The 17,473-nt window shown below is 30.8% G+C and overlaps 3 protein-coding genes across 3 annotated transcripts in view; all 3 read right to left on the bottom strand.

Annotated features, from left to right (window-relative positions):
* Positions 1 to 62: 62 nt before the first annotated feature.
* LOC126770387 (lectizyme-like) lies at positions 63 to 2,980 on the bottom strand. The gene is made up of 5 exons (XM_050489785.1): positions 2,890 to 2,980; positions 2,545 to 2,696; positions 1,948 to 2,099; positions 1,058 to 1,272; positions 63 to 451 (listed from the first exon to the last, which is right to left on the bottom strand). The coding sequence occupies exons 3-5, from the start codon at positions 2,043 to 2,045 to the stop codon at positions 63 to 65; spliced, it is 702 nt and encodes a 233-aa protein (XP_050345742.1). The 5' UTR covers positions 2,046 to 2,099; positions 2,545 to 2,696; positions 2,890 to 2,980.
* A 3,534-nt stretch (positions 2,981 to 6,514) lies between these two features.
* Positions 6,515 to 7,960, bottom strand: LOC126770386 (uncharacterized). The gene is made up of 4 exons (XM_050489783.1): positions 7,768 to 7,960; positions 7,414 to 7,626; positions 6,850 to 7,080; positions 6,515 to 6,681 (listed from the first exon to the last, which is right to left on the bottom strand). Exons 1-4 carry the CDS (start codon positions 7,958 to 7,960, stop codon positions 6,515 to 6,517), a joined length of 804 nt encoding a protein of 267 aa, XP_050345740.1.
* A 507-nt stretch (positions 7,961 to 8,467) lies between these two features.
* Positions 8,468 to 17,473, bottom strand: part of LOC126769835 (uncharacterized) — a 43,996-nt gene continuing 34,990 nt past the window's right edge. Inside the window, exons 2-8 of the mRNA XM_050488715.1 lie at positions 13,203 to 13,641; positions 12,314 to 12,598; positions 11,746 to 12,221; positions 11,192 to 11,376; positions 10,300 to 10,495; positions 9,997 to 10,209; positions 8,468 to 9,904 (exon numbers count right to left, since the gene is read on the bottom strand). Coding sequence (XP_050344672.1) covers positions 9,522 to 9,904; positions 9,997 to 10,209; positions 10,300 to 10,495; positions 11,192 to 11,376; positions 11,746 to 12,221; positions 12,314 to 12,598; positions 13,203 to 13,641 — 2,177 coding nt within the window. The 3' untranslated portion in view covers positions 8,468 to 9,521. The remainder of the gene's footprint in view (positions 9,905 to 9,996; positions 10,210 to 10,299; positions 10,496 to 11,191; positions 11,377 to 11,745; positions 12,222 to 12,313; positions 12,599 to 13,202; positions 13,642 to 17,473) is intronic.

The raw sequence follows: 17,473 nt of genomic DNA, 5'->3' as shown, positions 1-17,473 counted from the left end.
CAATCTTCCAAAAATTGGTATCGAAACAAACAATTAAAAAAACCGTTTAATTTCTTATTTTTTTATGATTGAGTATACTCTTTTATAAAGTCAATATATTCGGAAACCTTGGTATACACAGTTGGGGCTCCTTTATCTCCACAAGGTGACATGCCCCATGATACAATACCAAGAACGACTGGTATTTTTTCGGTATCATTGTTATTAGCCATTTTATTTTGTATATTAAAATTACTTTCAATATATTCCTTTCCATAATCTTCATAATCATCAGTTTCTTGTTTTATGCGGTTAAATGCATCTTTAGGAGTATATTGTATGAGAGGTCCGCCCGAGTCACCGCTACAAGCTGCGATCCCACCTGAGAGTGGTCCAGTACATATATTTGCATCTTTATCCAGAGGATTACTTTCGTCAATATCTTTTATTTTTTCAATTGCTGCATAGCATTCTGAAATAAAATAGAATTTTCTTGATGTAATTGTCATAGAAGTACTAATTAGCTTTTTAAATTTTTAACTTATATCATCTATTTTAGACCTCAGCCTTATATCATTGCAAAAACTTATAATATTTCCATGTAATTTAAAAAATCAGTCATCAATATATGGTACTGCTACCTTTTTTCTTTATTTTTTTATTTCTATTGAAACATTACAAAAAATTGCTTTGATTAAATATTGTGTTAAATTAAATGGTTTAATAATTTGTAATTAATACCTTTCCTTTTGTATATTTGAATGACAATACTAAAAAAGATCGATAAATTGGATTTAATAATTACACCTAACTACTAAATGATAACCATACTAATGACATCAAGTAAAAGTCATTTTATTACACTGGAGTCATACATAGTCTAACTTTGAAATAGCAATTCATTCATTTCAGTTAGCACCTGCTAAATAACTTATTTTATATTTTTAAAACTATTGACATGGATTCAAGTTGTCGATTTTTTTTGAAAATTTCGTTTTTATGTTATAATGTAACTATCATTTATTGAATTAAAAGTTTTTTAAGAGATATTGAAATAATATATTGTATTGTATCCTACCTTCATAAGGTACATAAGTAACTTTAACCTCCTGTAATCTACTCGGTAGATCTGGTATGAAGTACGTTGTCCTCAAAACTCCCCATCCAGCTAATGTCATGGGGTCGTTGCTGATTGTATAATTATTATACGGTAAGTTTATTGGTTGAACTTCATTTGTAAACGTGAATGGAGTCCTCGTTTGCAGTACTGCAATGTCGTATGGTCCGATGCCACTAAAATTAAAAATCTTTGTAAAGAATTTAGATATTAAATTAATTCTTGGAATTTAATTAGAACTGTTTTATTATTTGGGATTGACTTTTATTAATTTTAACAAAACAAGTGAGTATTTTGAAATCATTATCTATATTATACTCTTAGCGAGGCATTGGGCTATAGTGGTGGCTTATCATGGATTAAAATCCCGGATTGTATGTATAAAAAGTTTTTGAATGGTTTTGCCAAGAAATACGCAGTACCGACAAGGAATTCGGAAGTTAGTAGTGTTACATTACCGTTCCTCGGTAAGTACTTAAAGCCAATGATCCTGCGTCTAAGCTCTTTGCGGTCGTCTCAGATTAGATGTACAAGAGTGAGGAAATGGTGAGGGAATGACCTGGACACATTGTGTCAAGTCTAGGTTTAGTCACCGTTGTTAATATACGTGATAATTTGTTAGGATTTAAACTTTACTTTGTTTTACTTGATTAAAATTGGTATGACGGAGGTCAGCGGTTAAACCACACCAGACAGAGACAAATATATACAAACATTCAAATTTTGATTTGATTGTGACGGAAATTTGATGTTTTACTCTATCCGCTAAGGGCCAGGAACCCAAAAAAGCAAAAATTTTGCGTTGTATATTCGTATTTCTTAGGTATCAAAAGATTGTAAATGTAGCTAACCCTGGATATAAAGGATGTGGGAAGCGTTTTCCTATAACATTTATTTGGGCCTTTGGTCCAAAATTATTGACATCATGGGCTCCAGCCACAGCGTCCATTGGTAGCCATCTAACAAGAAATGATTCCTTGATACAGTGAGCAGCTGTTAAGACCTAGAATATATATGACAAAAAACGAAGCCCAATTATGTTCCTTTATTAAATATGTTAATAAATTTACAGTCCGTATGTTTGTATAATGTCCCACTTCTGGACAAAGACCAGTAGCTTATCGTGTCTTTTTTTAAGGAATGCGTTTGGAACTTTCCATCACGTGCGGGATGGTAGATATCCGAAGTGTAAAGTACGAAATATTAATAAGAAATAATAATACTTGAAATTTCTGTGGTCTGAAACTCGATGCCATTATTATACAAAATTTGATCAAACATTTTTCAATTTGTGGTGGTATTTTGTAAATAGCGTTCGTATCTTAATTGTATTTTATGCAGTTACGACAGACGAGGTAAATTAATTTATAAATATTATGCATTAATTTCCATTTTAATAAGAATAAAGAATGCGTATACATAAGAGAAACATATGCTTAAGTACTTACCCATTTTTCGCTCAATATACTGCCACCGCAAATATGAGCTCGGATCCAAAAAAACCTTAACTGAAGCGTCACTAGGTAAGGATGACTATATGGTTTAGATTCATGACCTCCCACAAGTCTACCATCACCTAAATACTGAGTACTGGCTGATGCTGTAATATTAATTAGAAAAAAATATAACCATAATTTTCTAAAATTGTAAAAAAATATACCTACTATGTTTTGAAAGAATATTACATAATATTTGAAATAAAAACCGAAATAAAAGTACATATCGCTTTGTTTAAATTTGTAAGTTAAGTAAGTGCTGTAAGAAAAGTATTATGTACTATTGGTAGTACATACAGTTCCAGTTAAAACAAAAATTGCTTTTTTAAACTTTTGACTCAATATAATCGACTAGCTAAAAGTAGAACACTTTTTAAAATGTTTTTTTTTTCTACCTACCCGACAGGCAAAGGTAACAATTTAGAAGTATTAAAAGTAGATTTACGATTAATTTCATAGTGAATATTGTTATGTGATCAGCTGTGCTAATGCTTATATAACATTTGAAGATGCATATACGATTTATCTTTTTGCATACCTAATTATAAATATCAGAGGCAACCAACTAGTACAAAGTTATATAATATTTGTAAAAAAATTGTGATTTTTTTTAAGTTCTTACCTTCACTCACTCACTCTTTCTTCTCTTCACAGAACATTCATACATGACAATTTTAATTATTTAGCCCTATATAATTCTAAATTTAACATTATAGACCATGTTATGTTCGGTGGTTGGTATATAAAAGTAATTATAATAGTATAATTTTATCCTTATATTTTTGTTGTGTTTAACGTTAAACTGTAAAGAATTTTGCCGTTAATTTCATTTTATCATAATTTTCAATTATTGAAAAATATTTAAAAATAACGCTTCTCTATGCATTTATTCCAAGGATTGAAATATCCTAAACCAAATGTGATATACCCGAGCCTTATACTTAATTATACATATATATCTACGGGTGATTATAATATCGGAGTAGGTTAAGTATTTAGCTCGTTGTATAATCATTTATAATGAACAGGAACCCGATATCAATATAATGAATTTAAGATGTAATTTTATTACTTTATATAACAAATTTGAAGCCGAACAATAATGCCCTTGTGGGATACAAAAGGGATAGAGCCAAGGATATAGCCGAGATAGCATAGTGGTTCTTAATCTGGAATGGTATGGAATCTTAACCGATGATCGTGTATTCTCGGTTTATCGTGTTTGACGGTGAAGGAAAACACCGTGAGGAAAAAGGGAGAGGAGGCTGGTACTGTTCACTGTTGGATACAAGGGCATTATTGATTCAGTCATTTTCTAGTCATCCGCAGTCCTAATTAAATGCAAGAATATCATACATTTATTAGGTCATGGGAATTTTTAAAAATTGTATTATTTGAAAATAACAACTTTTTTTTCTACTCGGTGGGACAGACTTATCGTGAGATAAAGATCTTGGACCTTGCAGTTGTATAAAACATGTAGTCGTATAAAAATTGTTTGATCAAAAATGGTTTGTTTAATATTTCAATCAAGAGATGGCGCTGTATTCCAATTGTGCCAAAATTTGGTTTTTTGTTTTTAATAAAATATTTTTTGGTGCTACTAATTTTGTATAGCATATTCTTACAACTTTATTACATAACTAGTAAAATTAAATGCTTAGTCTCCAATATTTGTTTATTTTAATGAATATTACAGCAATCTGGACTGGACTTTGTGTCAGATATGTAGATTTATTAAGAAAAAAATAATATAAATATTTGTCTCAAAGGCTTACGAAATCGCTCTTACTTTTTTATTTTTTTAATATTCTTTATGGTTATATAGTTCATTAGTATATATAATTTAATAATATATACAGTATATAATATATAAGAACTAAATTTAAAAATTATTATTTTGACAAATTTGTTTTATATTAACAATATTAATTTCATGTAATATATAGTAGTTTACATCAAATAAAACAATATTTTCTTTACAATTTTTTTTCATTTATTTGATATAGTTATATCAAACATTCGATGCAGAATCGACACATACAGTTTATTATAATTTAAACATCATAAGTAATGGAAAAACCAATATGAAATATAAACAAAAATGTTTGTGGCAAACCCACCACAGATGTATATTTTAAATAAAAAATATTACTCTGTGTCAAAATACAAGCTTTTCAGATAACTGATATTAACTTAAGCGCTAGTCAAGAAATTTTATTGTATGCTATATTTGGTTATTCTGTAAAAATAAAACTCACCGCATGAAACGGTCATTAACTGACTATATGCGACATTGACCGTAATAATTATAACATTTAAAAAATACACACATCAAAATAGTATACCACCATAAGTCGGTTGTTAACATTACACGGGTGAGTAATGAAGTGAGATCTTACAGAATACATACAATGTGTTAAAAGAAATGTACAAGTACAGTTAGAAGTTAAAAATTATTTACATATTGAGAAACAAATATAAATTGCTAACAGCTTATCCCTTATAAAATTTGCTTCGAAGATTTTTTATCTTAAAAAATATTTTTACAGACGGTTAATGTACAACAAGGGGAGACAAAATTGAAGACTGACTGTACAAATAGCTATAAAAAAAAGAAAGACCACATAAATACGCAACGAAGAGTAGCTTATTCTATAATATTAATTGAATTAATTAAAAAAAAAAGTTCGCTACATATTTTAATTGAAAAATTGACTATATGCTTATGTTAATATCAGTTTTATTCTTAAGACATTCAATAGGAGTAAAATGTTTGTAAAGTGCTCTTCATAATTTACATACAAAAATAATTATAAGTAATAATATATATAATATACGTAATTGATACAAAATGTGGTGTAAACATTTGTCGCCGTAATTAAAATTACGGTCTCAAGTCTAAACGACTTGATTTAAAGAAATAAAATAATAATTAATTATAATTTAATAGTGTAGGAAAACATTTACGCAACAAAAATTATTATTCTACATCGAACTTACCATTTGATTGATGCTTTATAATAATTTTGTTTTTTATACACAAAGGCTCTTGTACACAATAGTAGGATTAAATTATATTTTTCAAACAAGCTTTTATCGGATCCATGTATTAAAACAAATCAAATTTCTTATACTAGTTTATGTGATTAGGGCAAAATTTGAGCTCAATCGGTTGCTGTTTTAAAAATTAATTTTTGTAAATAAAACATGGTAATAATTGGTTGGAGTTGAACTCGTAATTATTTTAGATATGTTGTTAAGAAACACGAAACGTCAATTTGACGTAAATGGTCCTCACAGTATGTCTGTGTTCGAGACTTTGCAACTATTTGTGTACACTGCCCTTACATATTAAACTCATCAAATTTCTTTGACTTTTATACCGAATGAAAAATGTATCATGTTGTACGAACGTACCATATAATTATAACTATCATCACTAGGTTTATATTATCCGAGTTTGCTTAACTATGTTTTATGTACAAATCTAAAACGAGTAACAAAACAAATTGAGGTAAAAACTTTAACGGATTACATATCAAGCCCCGAATCGTCAAAAAGAAAAATTGATAATAAATAAAAAAATAAAATCCGCTAAAATAATTTACTCGGTTGAAAAATTCTTCCATAGAACAAAATAAAAAAAAGAAACGTATATAAATAACAAAAAAAGCAAAACAGTTAAGTAATCAAGAAAGTAAATTATTGGATGAGGCTACAATATATTTGAAAACTTTGGTCTTCTAGTTAAAGAGATGTTTATCATGGATCGTTTGTCCAATATAATTTATTTCGTTCGTACGTTGTTCATATTTTTAACAACACAATAAAATATGGCAGTACGCGTATTGATGTTCTCGGGTATATTAGGTTATAGCCTATACCTTACTAGATCGCTATGATCATCAATGATCTAATGTTAGTGAATTGGATAGTATGCTGGTGATGTTATTGACGGTAAATGGTGCCCACATCTGGGGAAGTTCGGCGGCACGGGCGGTAGATCTCTCTGTGTTCCTATATGTAATATTAAGTTCATCCCGATGACTATGTGGTAAATAAAATGGCAATGGAACAGCCAATAGCCTGCAAAAACAGATACAACAAATCAATTAAAAAAAAGAACACAATTTATTCTATATGTCAGTATTGTAATTTAACGCGATTTCGAATTTCGATCAGTCATAATAATGCTAAGTAATGGATGACATCGAAATGTATGTAATTAATGGTACTGCGAAATAAATCTCTCACCTGGATTATCAGCTTTCAGTCTCAATACAACGTATCCATTATTGGGCACGGCGAGTGTGTCTTTAAAGGGCGGTAAATTATACTGCCTATGCAGAAGACCCTTTCTGTCGAGGTCTAGTGCGTGCTTCAAGTTAATCTTCTTGATATTCTTATCTGGCGATCGACCCATACCAATAACGTTATACGACGTCCCGTGGAGATGGAATGGGTGAGAAAGATTCGGTGATTGTACTAAAAGAATATTAAATGCAATGATTTTATTGATATTAAAAATATAATAAGATTCACGTTAAGATAAATCATCATAGTTATCATTTTCAATAGTTTAGTGATGATTTTTTTTAACAGCTTAGGTCAGCGTTTTAGGTTTTCTAAGACTTAAAAAATAATTATTTCGCTGCCGGAAAGGATTAATCGGATGCAGACATATATCGAATATTGTCTCCAAACGATTTCACTAAGTACCATAAATTTTAAAAAAGTTTCTAGACAAATAAAATTGAACCAACATACCTAAATACATCTAAATAAAATATATAAAATTTGACATGAGAATATATTTACCTTCATCCACAAGAACTATTTCAACAATGGAATTTAAAGGCACGTCGATCATGTGCGTACATCTGCAATCAACTGAGCAGTCAGCAGGTCTATTGTCGCCATTGCAGAACAACTCTGGTGGTAGTTCATGCATTTGAGATAGAGGAGGCGCTGGTGGGGCTGTATATGAAATCTCGTCGACTAAACTTAGAACATGATCGCCACCCGGAGCCACTGAAGCAGAAACAAATGTCAAATTTATTTTTATCGAAATTTATGTAACAGACAAAAGTTAAGAATTATTATGGGAGTTTAAAATTCATATTTTTTATTTGCTAATTTTTTTTGTTATACATATGTACTCTATGGACTTACCTAAATAGTTCTTATACATATTTTCTTTAAACAGATCCTTAGGTTTATAGAAATGGAATCTGAAGGGCAGGAATATTTTCACATCCGGTCGTTCTTGTAGCACAGCCTTATCGACAGGCTTAGCTGACTTTAAATTACTGACGCACACTGCATCGTTACGTTTGACGTCGCAAATAGCATCTAATGGGTTCATGACCTGAAAACATTCATAAAATCTTCATGAAATAAAGCTTACAAAACATTTGTGACACCAAGATTTCGAACAAAATATAATATAAAATTATTCATATACTTTTTTTAATATTTCAATTAAATTACAAATAAAATATATAAAATTTAAAAAAAATAAAACATTATACAACCTTTTACGAAGTATCTTCGTGCAAGAATCCACCAATAGGGACCAGAATGTGCCTCTTTACTTCAGCTAAGGGTAGGATATTACTCCATGGTTCACTATCTACTGGTGCATTTAATTACAAAAATACCACTACGGGTGTGCAAATTAATTTACACTAAAGTATGTATTAAACATGTCACAGAAGATTAAATAAATAACCAGGAAACTTGCTTTTAAAAGTAAATAGGTACATGGCGTTTGTGAGTTAAAATCTATTTTACATAAACATTACAACAATACAACGTATTAACAGATCACAAGGGGAAAATAAAATTATATCATATTTTATATGTTTTATTAATTGGTACAAAAATTTACAATTTTCTTAAAAAGTAAATATGAAAAATATGCTGCAAGTAATTGATATTTAAGTAGATTTTTCATTTTATATTAAAAATGTATTTTTTATATCATAGCAAATTAATTATTAATTTGCTTGGATTTACTGGTTACGATATTATTGGTTTAAAATATTTGCATATATTGATTGTTTATATGTCGTCTTAAATTAATTGTGGTAACTGCGTATGGTAACATTTCATTTACTTATTTATATAAATGGTTATAAACAGTCTTCATTGGGTGCTGTGCATCTGTTTAAAAACCAACCGGTACATTTGTATGTGTATTTACAAGTATTGGAGTTTTTACTAAATATTTACATGTCCTAATGTGTTTCATGCAATTCTGGGCTAGTTAGTTACTGGGAAACCTTAAATATCTAATTTTATATAAAAGTATAGGTAGTCAACAAGAAAATCAAGCCACCCTGTTTTTTTAATTTTTAATTTTCTAATACTTTAAAAAAGAAAATGTTTCACGAATTAATTATGTTATATATTTTATACATAAATAAATCAGAGATTTTAAGAAAATACTTATGGGTGGCTCATTTTGAGGCGACAATAAAATTTAAATATATACACGCAATAAATATCCTTGGTGAAATATTAAATGGCAAGTCGTTAGTACACATACATTATAAAAAAATACGTTCGTTTATAAAATAAAAGTTGTACATAAAATGTCGTTGTACAAGTAAGAGCCTCAACTATGCAATATTTAAAGTGATATATCAACCGTAAAAGGGTATCACCAAATAAGACATTTAACTGAAATTCACTCAGAAATTATTATTATTACCTTTAAATAAAATCACAAAATAGCACGAACTCCAGTGGAAACATTCGAATATAAAATAAACACAAAAGGCAGAGTCGAGCACTTCGAGTCTACCGAACACATCACACAAAACAAACATAAAATTAGACTTAGTTAACATAAAAATCAACTGATTTACCAATTGTTGCGTACATTGTGGTACGAAAACTGTCAAGTGTTTTTAGGAACAGATTTAGTTGATAGGAGGAAGATGGTCACCGCATGTTGGGAAGTTGGGAGGAACTGGAGGAAGATCTGCGTGAGTGCCTACTTGAAGGACTACGTTCATGCCGATTACAATATGGAACAAGAAGTGACAATGAAGAAGCCAGAATCCAGGATTGTTAGCTCTGAAACGGACAATGACGTAGCCATTGTTGGGAACGGCTATCGTATCCTTTGCTGGAGGGAGATCACCTTGTTTCAAGTGACGTTCAAGCAAACCTCTTCTATCAAGATCGAGAGCGTGTTTCAAGTTAATTTTCTTAACGTTCTGGTCTGGTGATCGTCCGATACCAATAACATTGTATGCGTAACCGTGTAAGTGGAACGGATGAGATAAGTTGGCGATTTGTACTGAAAGTAAAAAAAAATAATAGCTTAGTAATTTATATTTAGATTAGATTTGAAAGCATAAAAAAATAAATGATAATTATTTTATAATTTACCTTCATCTACCATTACAACTTCTACAACAGCGTTAAGAGGAATGTCAACTTTGTGCGTGCACATGCAGTTTTGTCCGCAGTCTGCTGGTCTATTGTCACCATTACAAAACTGATCGGGATTAATGTCGTCGAACTGACTGATAAGAGGAGCTGGTGGAGACATATATGATATTTCGTCTATTAAACTAATTACGTGATCTCCTTGTGGTGCCACTGGAAAGTATAATTACGTTCAGCATCATAATCACATGTGGAAATATACTGCAGTAATATTAAGCTTAATTTGTTGAAGCATATTCTTACCTAAGTATCTGTTGTACGTGTTAGGTTGGAATAACATTTCCGGTCTGTAGGCGAAGAAACGGAATGGCAAGAAGATCTTGACGTCAGGTCTCTCTTGTAAAATCGCGGGGTCAATGTTTCGTGCATTTTTAAGTTGGCTGACGCAAATAGCATCGTTTCTGCGAATGTTACATCTCGCATCCAAGGGGTTCATTACCTGAATAGTTAGTGGGGGAGAAAGGTTCGTGCAATTACTAATATAACGTGCATAAGCTACTTCTACATTTTCATTTGTACTACTTTATAATTATTAGGTAAGAATAGAATTGGCTAAATACCTTTAATTTGACAAAAAGATTTAACTTTACCAAAATAATATATAATATTACAAATTTATTTAAAATACTGTATATAAATCTTTTTGTCATAATAATTATACTGAAAACCATTTTGGGAAGTGCAAGGGAATCTACTTTAAGGTATCAGCTCTACTTTTTGATATACGGTTGCTACTCAAAATGTATACTTTACTGTATATTAAGGTATTTACACGTCTCACTTAATAACAGCTTTCTATACAAATGCATACTGGTCAATAATTAAAAAGATAAGGTACCTCGATATATCTGCATCGATACTAGTGTTTATGCTTAAGAAATAATGTGCAATAAAATTGGCTAAGTTAATCGAGGTTGTCGTGTCGGCAAGAATCCAGTATGCAATATCCGCCGATTAATGAGTGAGAGAGGTAGGCTCGTGACAAAAGATTAGGAAAAGGAAATCATTCAAAGTGTATACAGGAAATACCGTACTATAGCACCAAATTTAGGAATACTTATTTACAAGATGACGTTTCAAATTCCGATTTGTAGACCTATTTTCATTTATATACAAATTCTATTAAGAAACTTACGACTCCTTGTGGTATTCCTACATCGTAGGTTGGTGGTGTGGAAGATGGTTGATACGGTCCTCTAGCATACCGAAGTATACCAAGTTGTTGAGCTCGCTTAATACCACACTCTCCAAGTCCACGCACTTGAATCCAGTACGCACCAGGGATATTGTTCGCTTCGATGACAAAGTCGTAACGTTCACCTACAATCGAAAGTTGTCGTAGATGCTTTTTATTCAACTTCATGATAAAAGCAATTAACTAATTGGCATAATGGAGGAAGTAATCGGCAACATTATTTAATTCTCTTCGATTGAGTTGATGCACGAGTTAACTAGATATAGATTACGATATAACAGGGCGTGCCTTATTAAAATAACGGTCGATTATTAACATATCCATATCGTTAAATAATAAAGAAGTTCCGCGAGGTACTTTGAATAATTAATATTGATTACTTATCCACTTAGTTTAGTTAGCTTTTACTTTCTGATTTTCTTATTACAATGTATTATTTAATACTTATTTATTAACTTATATGCACTCTTATGTTAATATTAAATGTTTTTTACCGGAGAACGAGATGATTGTATTCACTTTAACTGGTTGCACCGGCTCACCGTCGGTCGCTATTACTGTCAGATTATGACCCTCGAATGTAATTTGGGCGGGGCAAACTGAGGCAAAGGCATTAATCATTCTGAACCTGTATCTTCTGCCAGGCGTAATGGTAAAAACTTCAAGAGGTGTGTTCGTCATAAATCCAGTGTTAGGATCTCTAAATTGTCCTTTTCCATTAATAAGTACGTTCTCGGGGTCTTGGCCCGTATTAACAGCTAGACGACCAGGGAATCTCTCAGCAGCGTCCTCGTGGAGCCAATCACTGAGCAACATAACGTGAGTTGTCAAATCATAATCATACAGATGACTGTTAGGGTCTTTGGACGGCGGTTGACGAACGACTATACTTCCATATAAACCATCCAATTTCTGTAGACCAGTGTGAGCATGCCAGAAGTGAGTACCAGCGTTACCTTGCCATTGGTATCTAAATATAAGAAAATATGTAAATAAATATTGTATAATACTGAATGATAATATTCAAATATCAAGTATATTATAATAAGATGTGATATATACCTGAAAGTATTTCCTTGCTGGATAGGACATTGGGTAACAAATGGCACGCCGTCATAGTATTGAGAACCTCGCTGCCAGATTCCATGCCAGTGAATGGTAACTTCCATACCTTCCATGTGATTTTCTACATCGATAACTACTTTGTCATTTTCACAAACTTGTATAGAAGGACCAGGCAACATTCTGTTAGCAGATAGGATACCACGTTCAACACCGTCCGCTAATACGCACTGGCAATGCGACCAGACTACGTTGGTGGCGTTAGGTGTACATACTTGGCAAGCCCTGGAAATACATTAAATGTTAATTTTTATTTTAAAAGTGGTTTTTAAAGTGGTTGTCATATATTGATGGTATTAATATTTGATCGAACCACACGTAAATATGTACGGAGGTATGATTAAAATTGTATCGAAAATATTCATTAGTAATTATTATTATTATTTTAAGCGTCGTCCAAAAAACCTGTCCAATTTATTGTATACTTATCACACGGAGACCAAATAAAAAGCATGCAAATATAAAACATACCATTTGTTTAATATTTAAGACATTTGAATTCAAAGTACCACCGTATTGGTAATTATAGTCATACAAATTTATGTACCCACCCTTCCAAATTATTCTCAAACATTCGACCGAAGTCACGGACATCGCTTATAGTATAGCAAAAGGCCAACGTTGCGTAACACAGGATTTACCAAAGGAAATAGTTAATGCTATAAGTATTCTTAAAATTATAAGCATTTGTTTGAATAAAAATGGAATAGATATTTTTTGTGATAGATAATTATTTCAGGAAACTTAAATGAACACACCCATTTATAAAATATACCTTTAAATAAGTTTCTAAACAATAGTAATGTATTTATTATAACAAGATACTTACGCTCCCAAAACAGTATAGAATTCAAGGGTGAAGTGATAGTAACAAATTCTTGGTGGTTCATTTTCCCGGCATGCTCTTGCGCACTCATCAGGGGCTGACAATGCAGGGTTTCTCCTGAGCTCAGCTGTAGCGCTGCTTGTGAAATCCAAATGTTTCAGTGACAATTTACCATTCGCAGTCCTCGCTAAAGGAGGCAACGGATTACTTCTAAAACTAGCACCACTAAGCGGACCGCTGCCGCTTGCTGGCACGAAAGGATTCGCTGATGGCCCGATTGTGCTGCCGATTGAACCGAATGAGTTAAATGGATCACTGCCAGTCGGGTGTGTTTGAACTAGTCCATGTGTAGAAGCGAATGAATTACTACTGTCACGGAAAGGCGTTGCTGTTCCCGATTGCCACCATGACGCTGACGTTGATTGGTCTTCCGGGATTGTTTCTGCAAATAAGAGAAAATATGTTTAGAATGACGTTAGAAAAACGTTATAGCAATTAACAAATTTAGAACTCTGTTATTATATAAATAAATTTAGTTGTTCGTAATATGTTACAATTAATTCTTAGATGAATTTTCAAAAAAATATATGTTCAAGTGTGAATTTTGACCCATGTCAGTTGGAGATCAGCCGGTCAGCACCATTCGCCTTTTATGGAAATTTTGTATAGTATTAGAAATTGTTTAAATCCAGCGAATGTGTTGTCACGATTGTTTTGTAATCGTACTAGTTAAAAGGAGTCCGGTCTCGAATCTATCCTTAAATTATAAGGACTTTTACTTCCTCGTTTGCCGTGTGTTACATTTTGTGACAGTTGCTCTATATTTTATCGAGCGTTACACTTAATTGAACATTTTGTTAGATACAATCGCATTATTCTATTTCAACACTGTCTCTTACTCAATGCTGGACACTTTGTTAGAGACTGTTTTTATTTATAGTTCGGTGCTTAGGACCCATGACCCTGAACCGACTTAACTTTTACTTCCTTGTTACTATTAATTTATCATATAATATTTATTTTACATTTTTATGTCTTATATATGATAATGATTGCATTATCAATTTGATCTTGTTCAGGTTCGAATGATTACATGATCAAAAATTAATTATAATTTTTAAATAGCTATGTTTGCGAATGTCTTAATATGAATACATTAGATTCTTAAGTTATAAAATAATTGTATACGAAAATTTTCTTAATAACTCAAGTTTAATAGTCCAATTAAAACACGGTAATTTATAAGACCTGATTCTACATCGTAAAACTTAACGAGTATGCGAATCAATACATTAAATTTGAATTATGTATGTTTTGTAGCTTAAGGCTGAAGGGAATTCCTGTAATAACTACAAAACACATACGTAAATGTAGTGTTCAATATAAAGTAACAACCTGTAAATATCTCATTGTAAAGGCTTTGTCTTCTTTTGAGAACACGCCTTGGAGCTGTTCCACCATGCTGGTCCAATGTGGGTTAATGGATACATATGTAACAGATCTTAATTCGACACATGCTGGTTTTCTAACGATGGTTTCCATCATCACCAAGCGAATGAAAATTCATTGGTTCTTGCCCGATTCATCTGTTATAAGCGCTGAATCATTTACGCTATTAGTTCAACTAATAAGTTCAGTTAATATAATTTAATTAAAAACATTTTTCGTTTAAAATAAACCTAATTTAAAAAAAAGTTACAATTTTGCTATAAAAAATAAGTAGGCGCAAAACTTTTAAATTTGTATATATGTATATACTTATATGTAAGCAATAGATATAGGGGACAAAATTTCTACGATTCCGTAATCTAAGCTTAATAGTTAATTTCATCAATCATTCAAATATGTTTCATTAATAAAATGTTTCAATTCGTTCATTTGTTAATATCGTTAAAAACACTTATAGTAACTTATGTAATTAATTACGTATTCAGTACAGAAAACTCATATTCTTATTTAGAAAACTGCTTATTTACAATTTAATGATAATTTTTAATTTGTTTAAGTACTGCAAGAGGATTAATAACTCTGATTTTATAGGCAAATATGCCGTTATTAGTTTCACACAGTAATTGTATTCGGGCGGGCATATAATTACGTACGCAGTTTGTACTGTACTTATCAGATGATAAGATACAAGTACATAATACAATTCACATAAGATGTAATGTTACATTTATGTATGTAAATATATCCCAGTAGGATTGATTACATAAATTAAGTTTATACAATAAAAATAAAAATCTTTTGAAATTATTGGACATAAATACTCCTAATAAATTAACATATACAAGGTAACCTTGTGTCCGGTCTGGAAGTACAACAAATAAATAGTTAGATAACGATAAACATAATTATGAGAAAAAAAAAAAAACAAATGCAAAACTAAATTACTTAACTAAGCCTATGTTCTATTTTTTCGTCAGCTCGTTACAAGAACGTTACAACACGGCAGATTAAAATAAAAAGAAAAATTATTAAAAAAAAGTGAATTATTAGGACAATATTAATATTTTTAAAAATTACGTAACAAAAACGTTCTAAGTTAACTAAGATGCGTATGTGAACATGATTCAGTATGCTCTAATCGAGTATGATAATAAGCGGAACACTAGTTTTCCGTTCCGTTCGAATGAATTAAACGTGAACGCCCTGAAGCAGAATAAGAACGATTCGTTATTGTTGCCTTCGAATTGAGGACGAAAATGATATTGCGATTGTTACGAAATGTAATTTCTCGATAATATCGTGATTTGTGTATTGTGATTGTGGGTTTTCACAAATATTCGATTTATAAAATTGCTCGATAATTCTGGCGTGATTAGAATTACGCTCGTGAATATTCTAGTGAAATAATCATTATGACAAATAAAAGACACTTGCTCAGACACACACATAAAAATAAAATGTATTTTATTTTTTTATTTTGTTATTTGTCATAAAATATAATATTATAATTTAAATTTGGAATATTTATTTCCGTTTAAATAATTCAAGCACAACCAACGCAGTTAGCTAGTGTTAAATAGAGGGCGTAATGATGATTAATATAACAAAGGTCACTTTCGTTTCTCAATTAGCACCTACTCAATTAGTTTCAATAAAAACTCATTATATGTGAGGTCAGTGGATATTTTCCTAAGTATTTGGTGTTTCATGGACGTTTATAAGCAACACCCGTACTTCGAACGTATCAATCACGCTTTATTGATATACTCACTAGAATTGTTTCAATAAGCTTTCGTATTTAATCTAGAAACGATTATTCTTGTTGAATATCGCCTTGATTTAGGTTATTATCTAGTTATATAATTCAGAGCATGGATCGTTGGTCTGTAATTTACAATTATTTCCTTACATTGGAGTAGTTTTAACATTGTTTTATAAATATTATATTTGTTTAAAATGTGTAATATTTATAATGTTAAATATATTATATAATAATTAATAATAACTTTTATGATAAGCAGTTGTTTGATTTATTTTATAATTTTAAAATCTTTAATATCATCCTTTTAACTAAAGTCCATGCCACTTGAGTAATTGAAAAACGGCAAACACTGTATCAATCGCACATAAATTGACAATCATATATAATCAAGGTTTTCAATTAAAAATGTATCTTACGAAACAATTATAGTATTTATAAATGTGGTTCAAAATGTTTTCTATAATACAATTTTGTAATAGATCAGAAATGAAATAATAATAAAAATAGAATAAAACGCACATGACTTGAAAAAAAAAATACTAGTATAATCAAAAGTTTTCATTTAAAAGTCATCATCTTACGAAACAAATTCGCATATACTACTTTATATAACCTGTGAATAATAATTGCAATTCATTTTCTCAGTTGAATTCACGGAAGCCGAGAAAAAGGTTACTATTTACATAAATGCTTTGTTTTCTTGTTAATTTATTTTGTGTTACAAAATTTTATAGACTATTCAAAGAACCGAGCTTTTACTTAGTCGAGTAGACAATTGTGTGCGTCCAAGCGTTAAGAGTGAAAGTGGACAATTTAGCGATGCTTAAAACTCAAATCAAGTTTGCTCTGAACGACTAACGATGTCCATACGAGGTGAAATAAAACGACTGAACATGCTTGTTCTTTTGTAGACTACCAGTAGGTTTAATTGTACTGCTATTTTCTTGTGTATTGTCCTTATAAATAAACTCATTTCTTTTATTTTATGTAATCAAGTTAATATAGTTGTTAATTTAAGCAGCAAAGCTTAGAATCAAATTGTACAGATACAAATACATAAATA

This window comes from Nymphalis io, chromosome 8, assembly GCF_905147045.1.
Source record: "Nymphalis io chromosome 8, ilAglIoxx1.1, whole genome shotgun sequence".
Lineage (NCBI taxonomy): Eukaryota > Metazoa > Arthropoda > Insecta > Lepidoptera > Nymphalidae > Nymphalis > Nymphalis io.
This window is presented reverse-complemented; position numbering and strand designations above follow the sequence as displayed.

Coding starts and splice junctions, on each gene's coding strand:
- LOC126770387 (XM_050489785.1), bottom strand. CDS start 2,045: ATGGACGCTGTGGCTGGAGCCCATGATGTCAATAATTTTGGACCAAAG. Junction 1,273..1,947: donor CCACATCCTTTATATCCAGG/GTTAGCTACATT, acceptor TTTTAATTTTAG/TGGCATCGGACCATACGACA. Junction 452..1,057: donor TACTTATGTACCTTATGAAG/GTAGGATACAAT, acceptor ATTTTATTTCAG/AATGCTATGCAGCAATTGAA.
- LOC126770386 (XM_050489783.1), bottom strand. CDS start 7,960: ATGAACCCATTAGATGCTATTTGCGACGTCAAACGTAACGATGCAGTG. Junction 7,081..7,413: donor AATAGTTCTTGTGGATGAAG/GTAAATATATTC, acceptor ATATTCTTTTAG/TACAATCACCGAATCTTTCT. Junction 6,682..6,849: donor ACTGAAAGCTGATAATCCAG/GTGAGAGATTTA, acceptor CTGTTTTTGCAG/GCTATTGGCTGTTCCATTGC.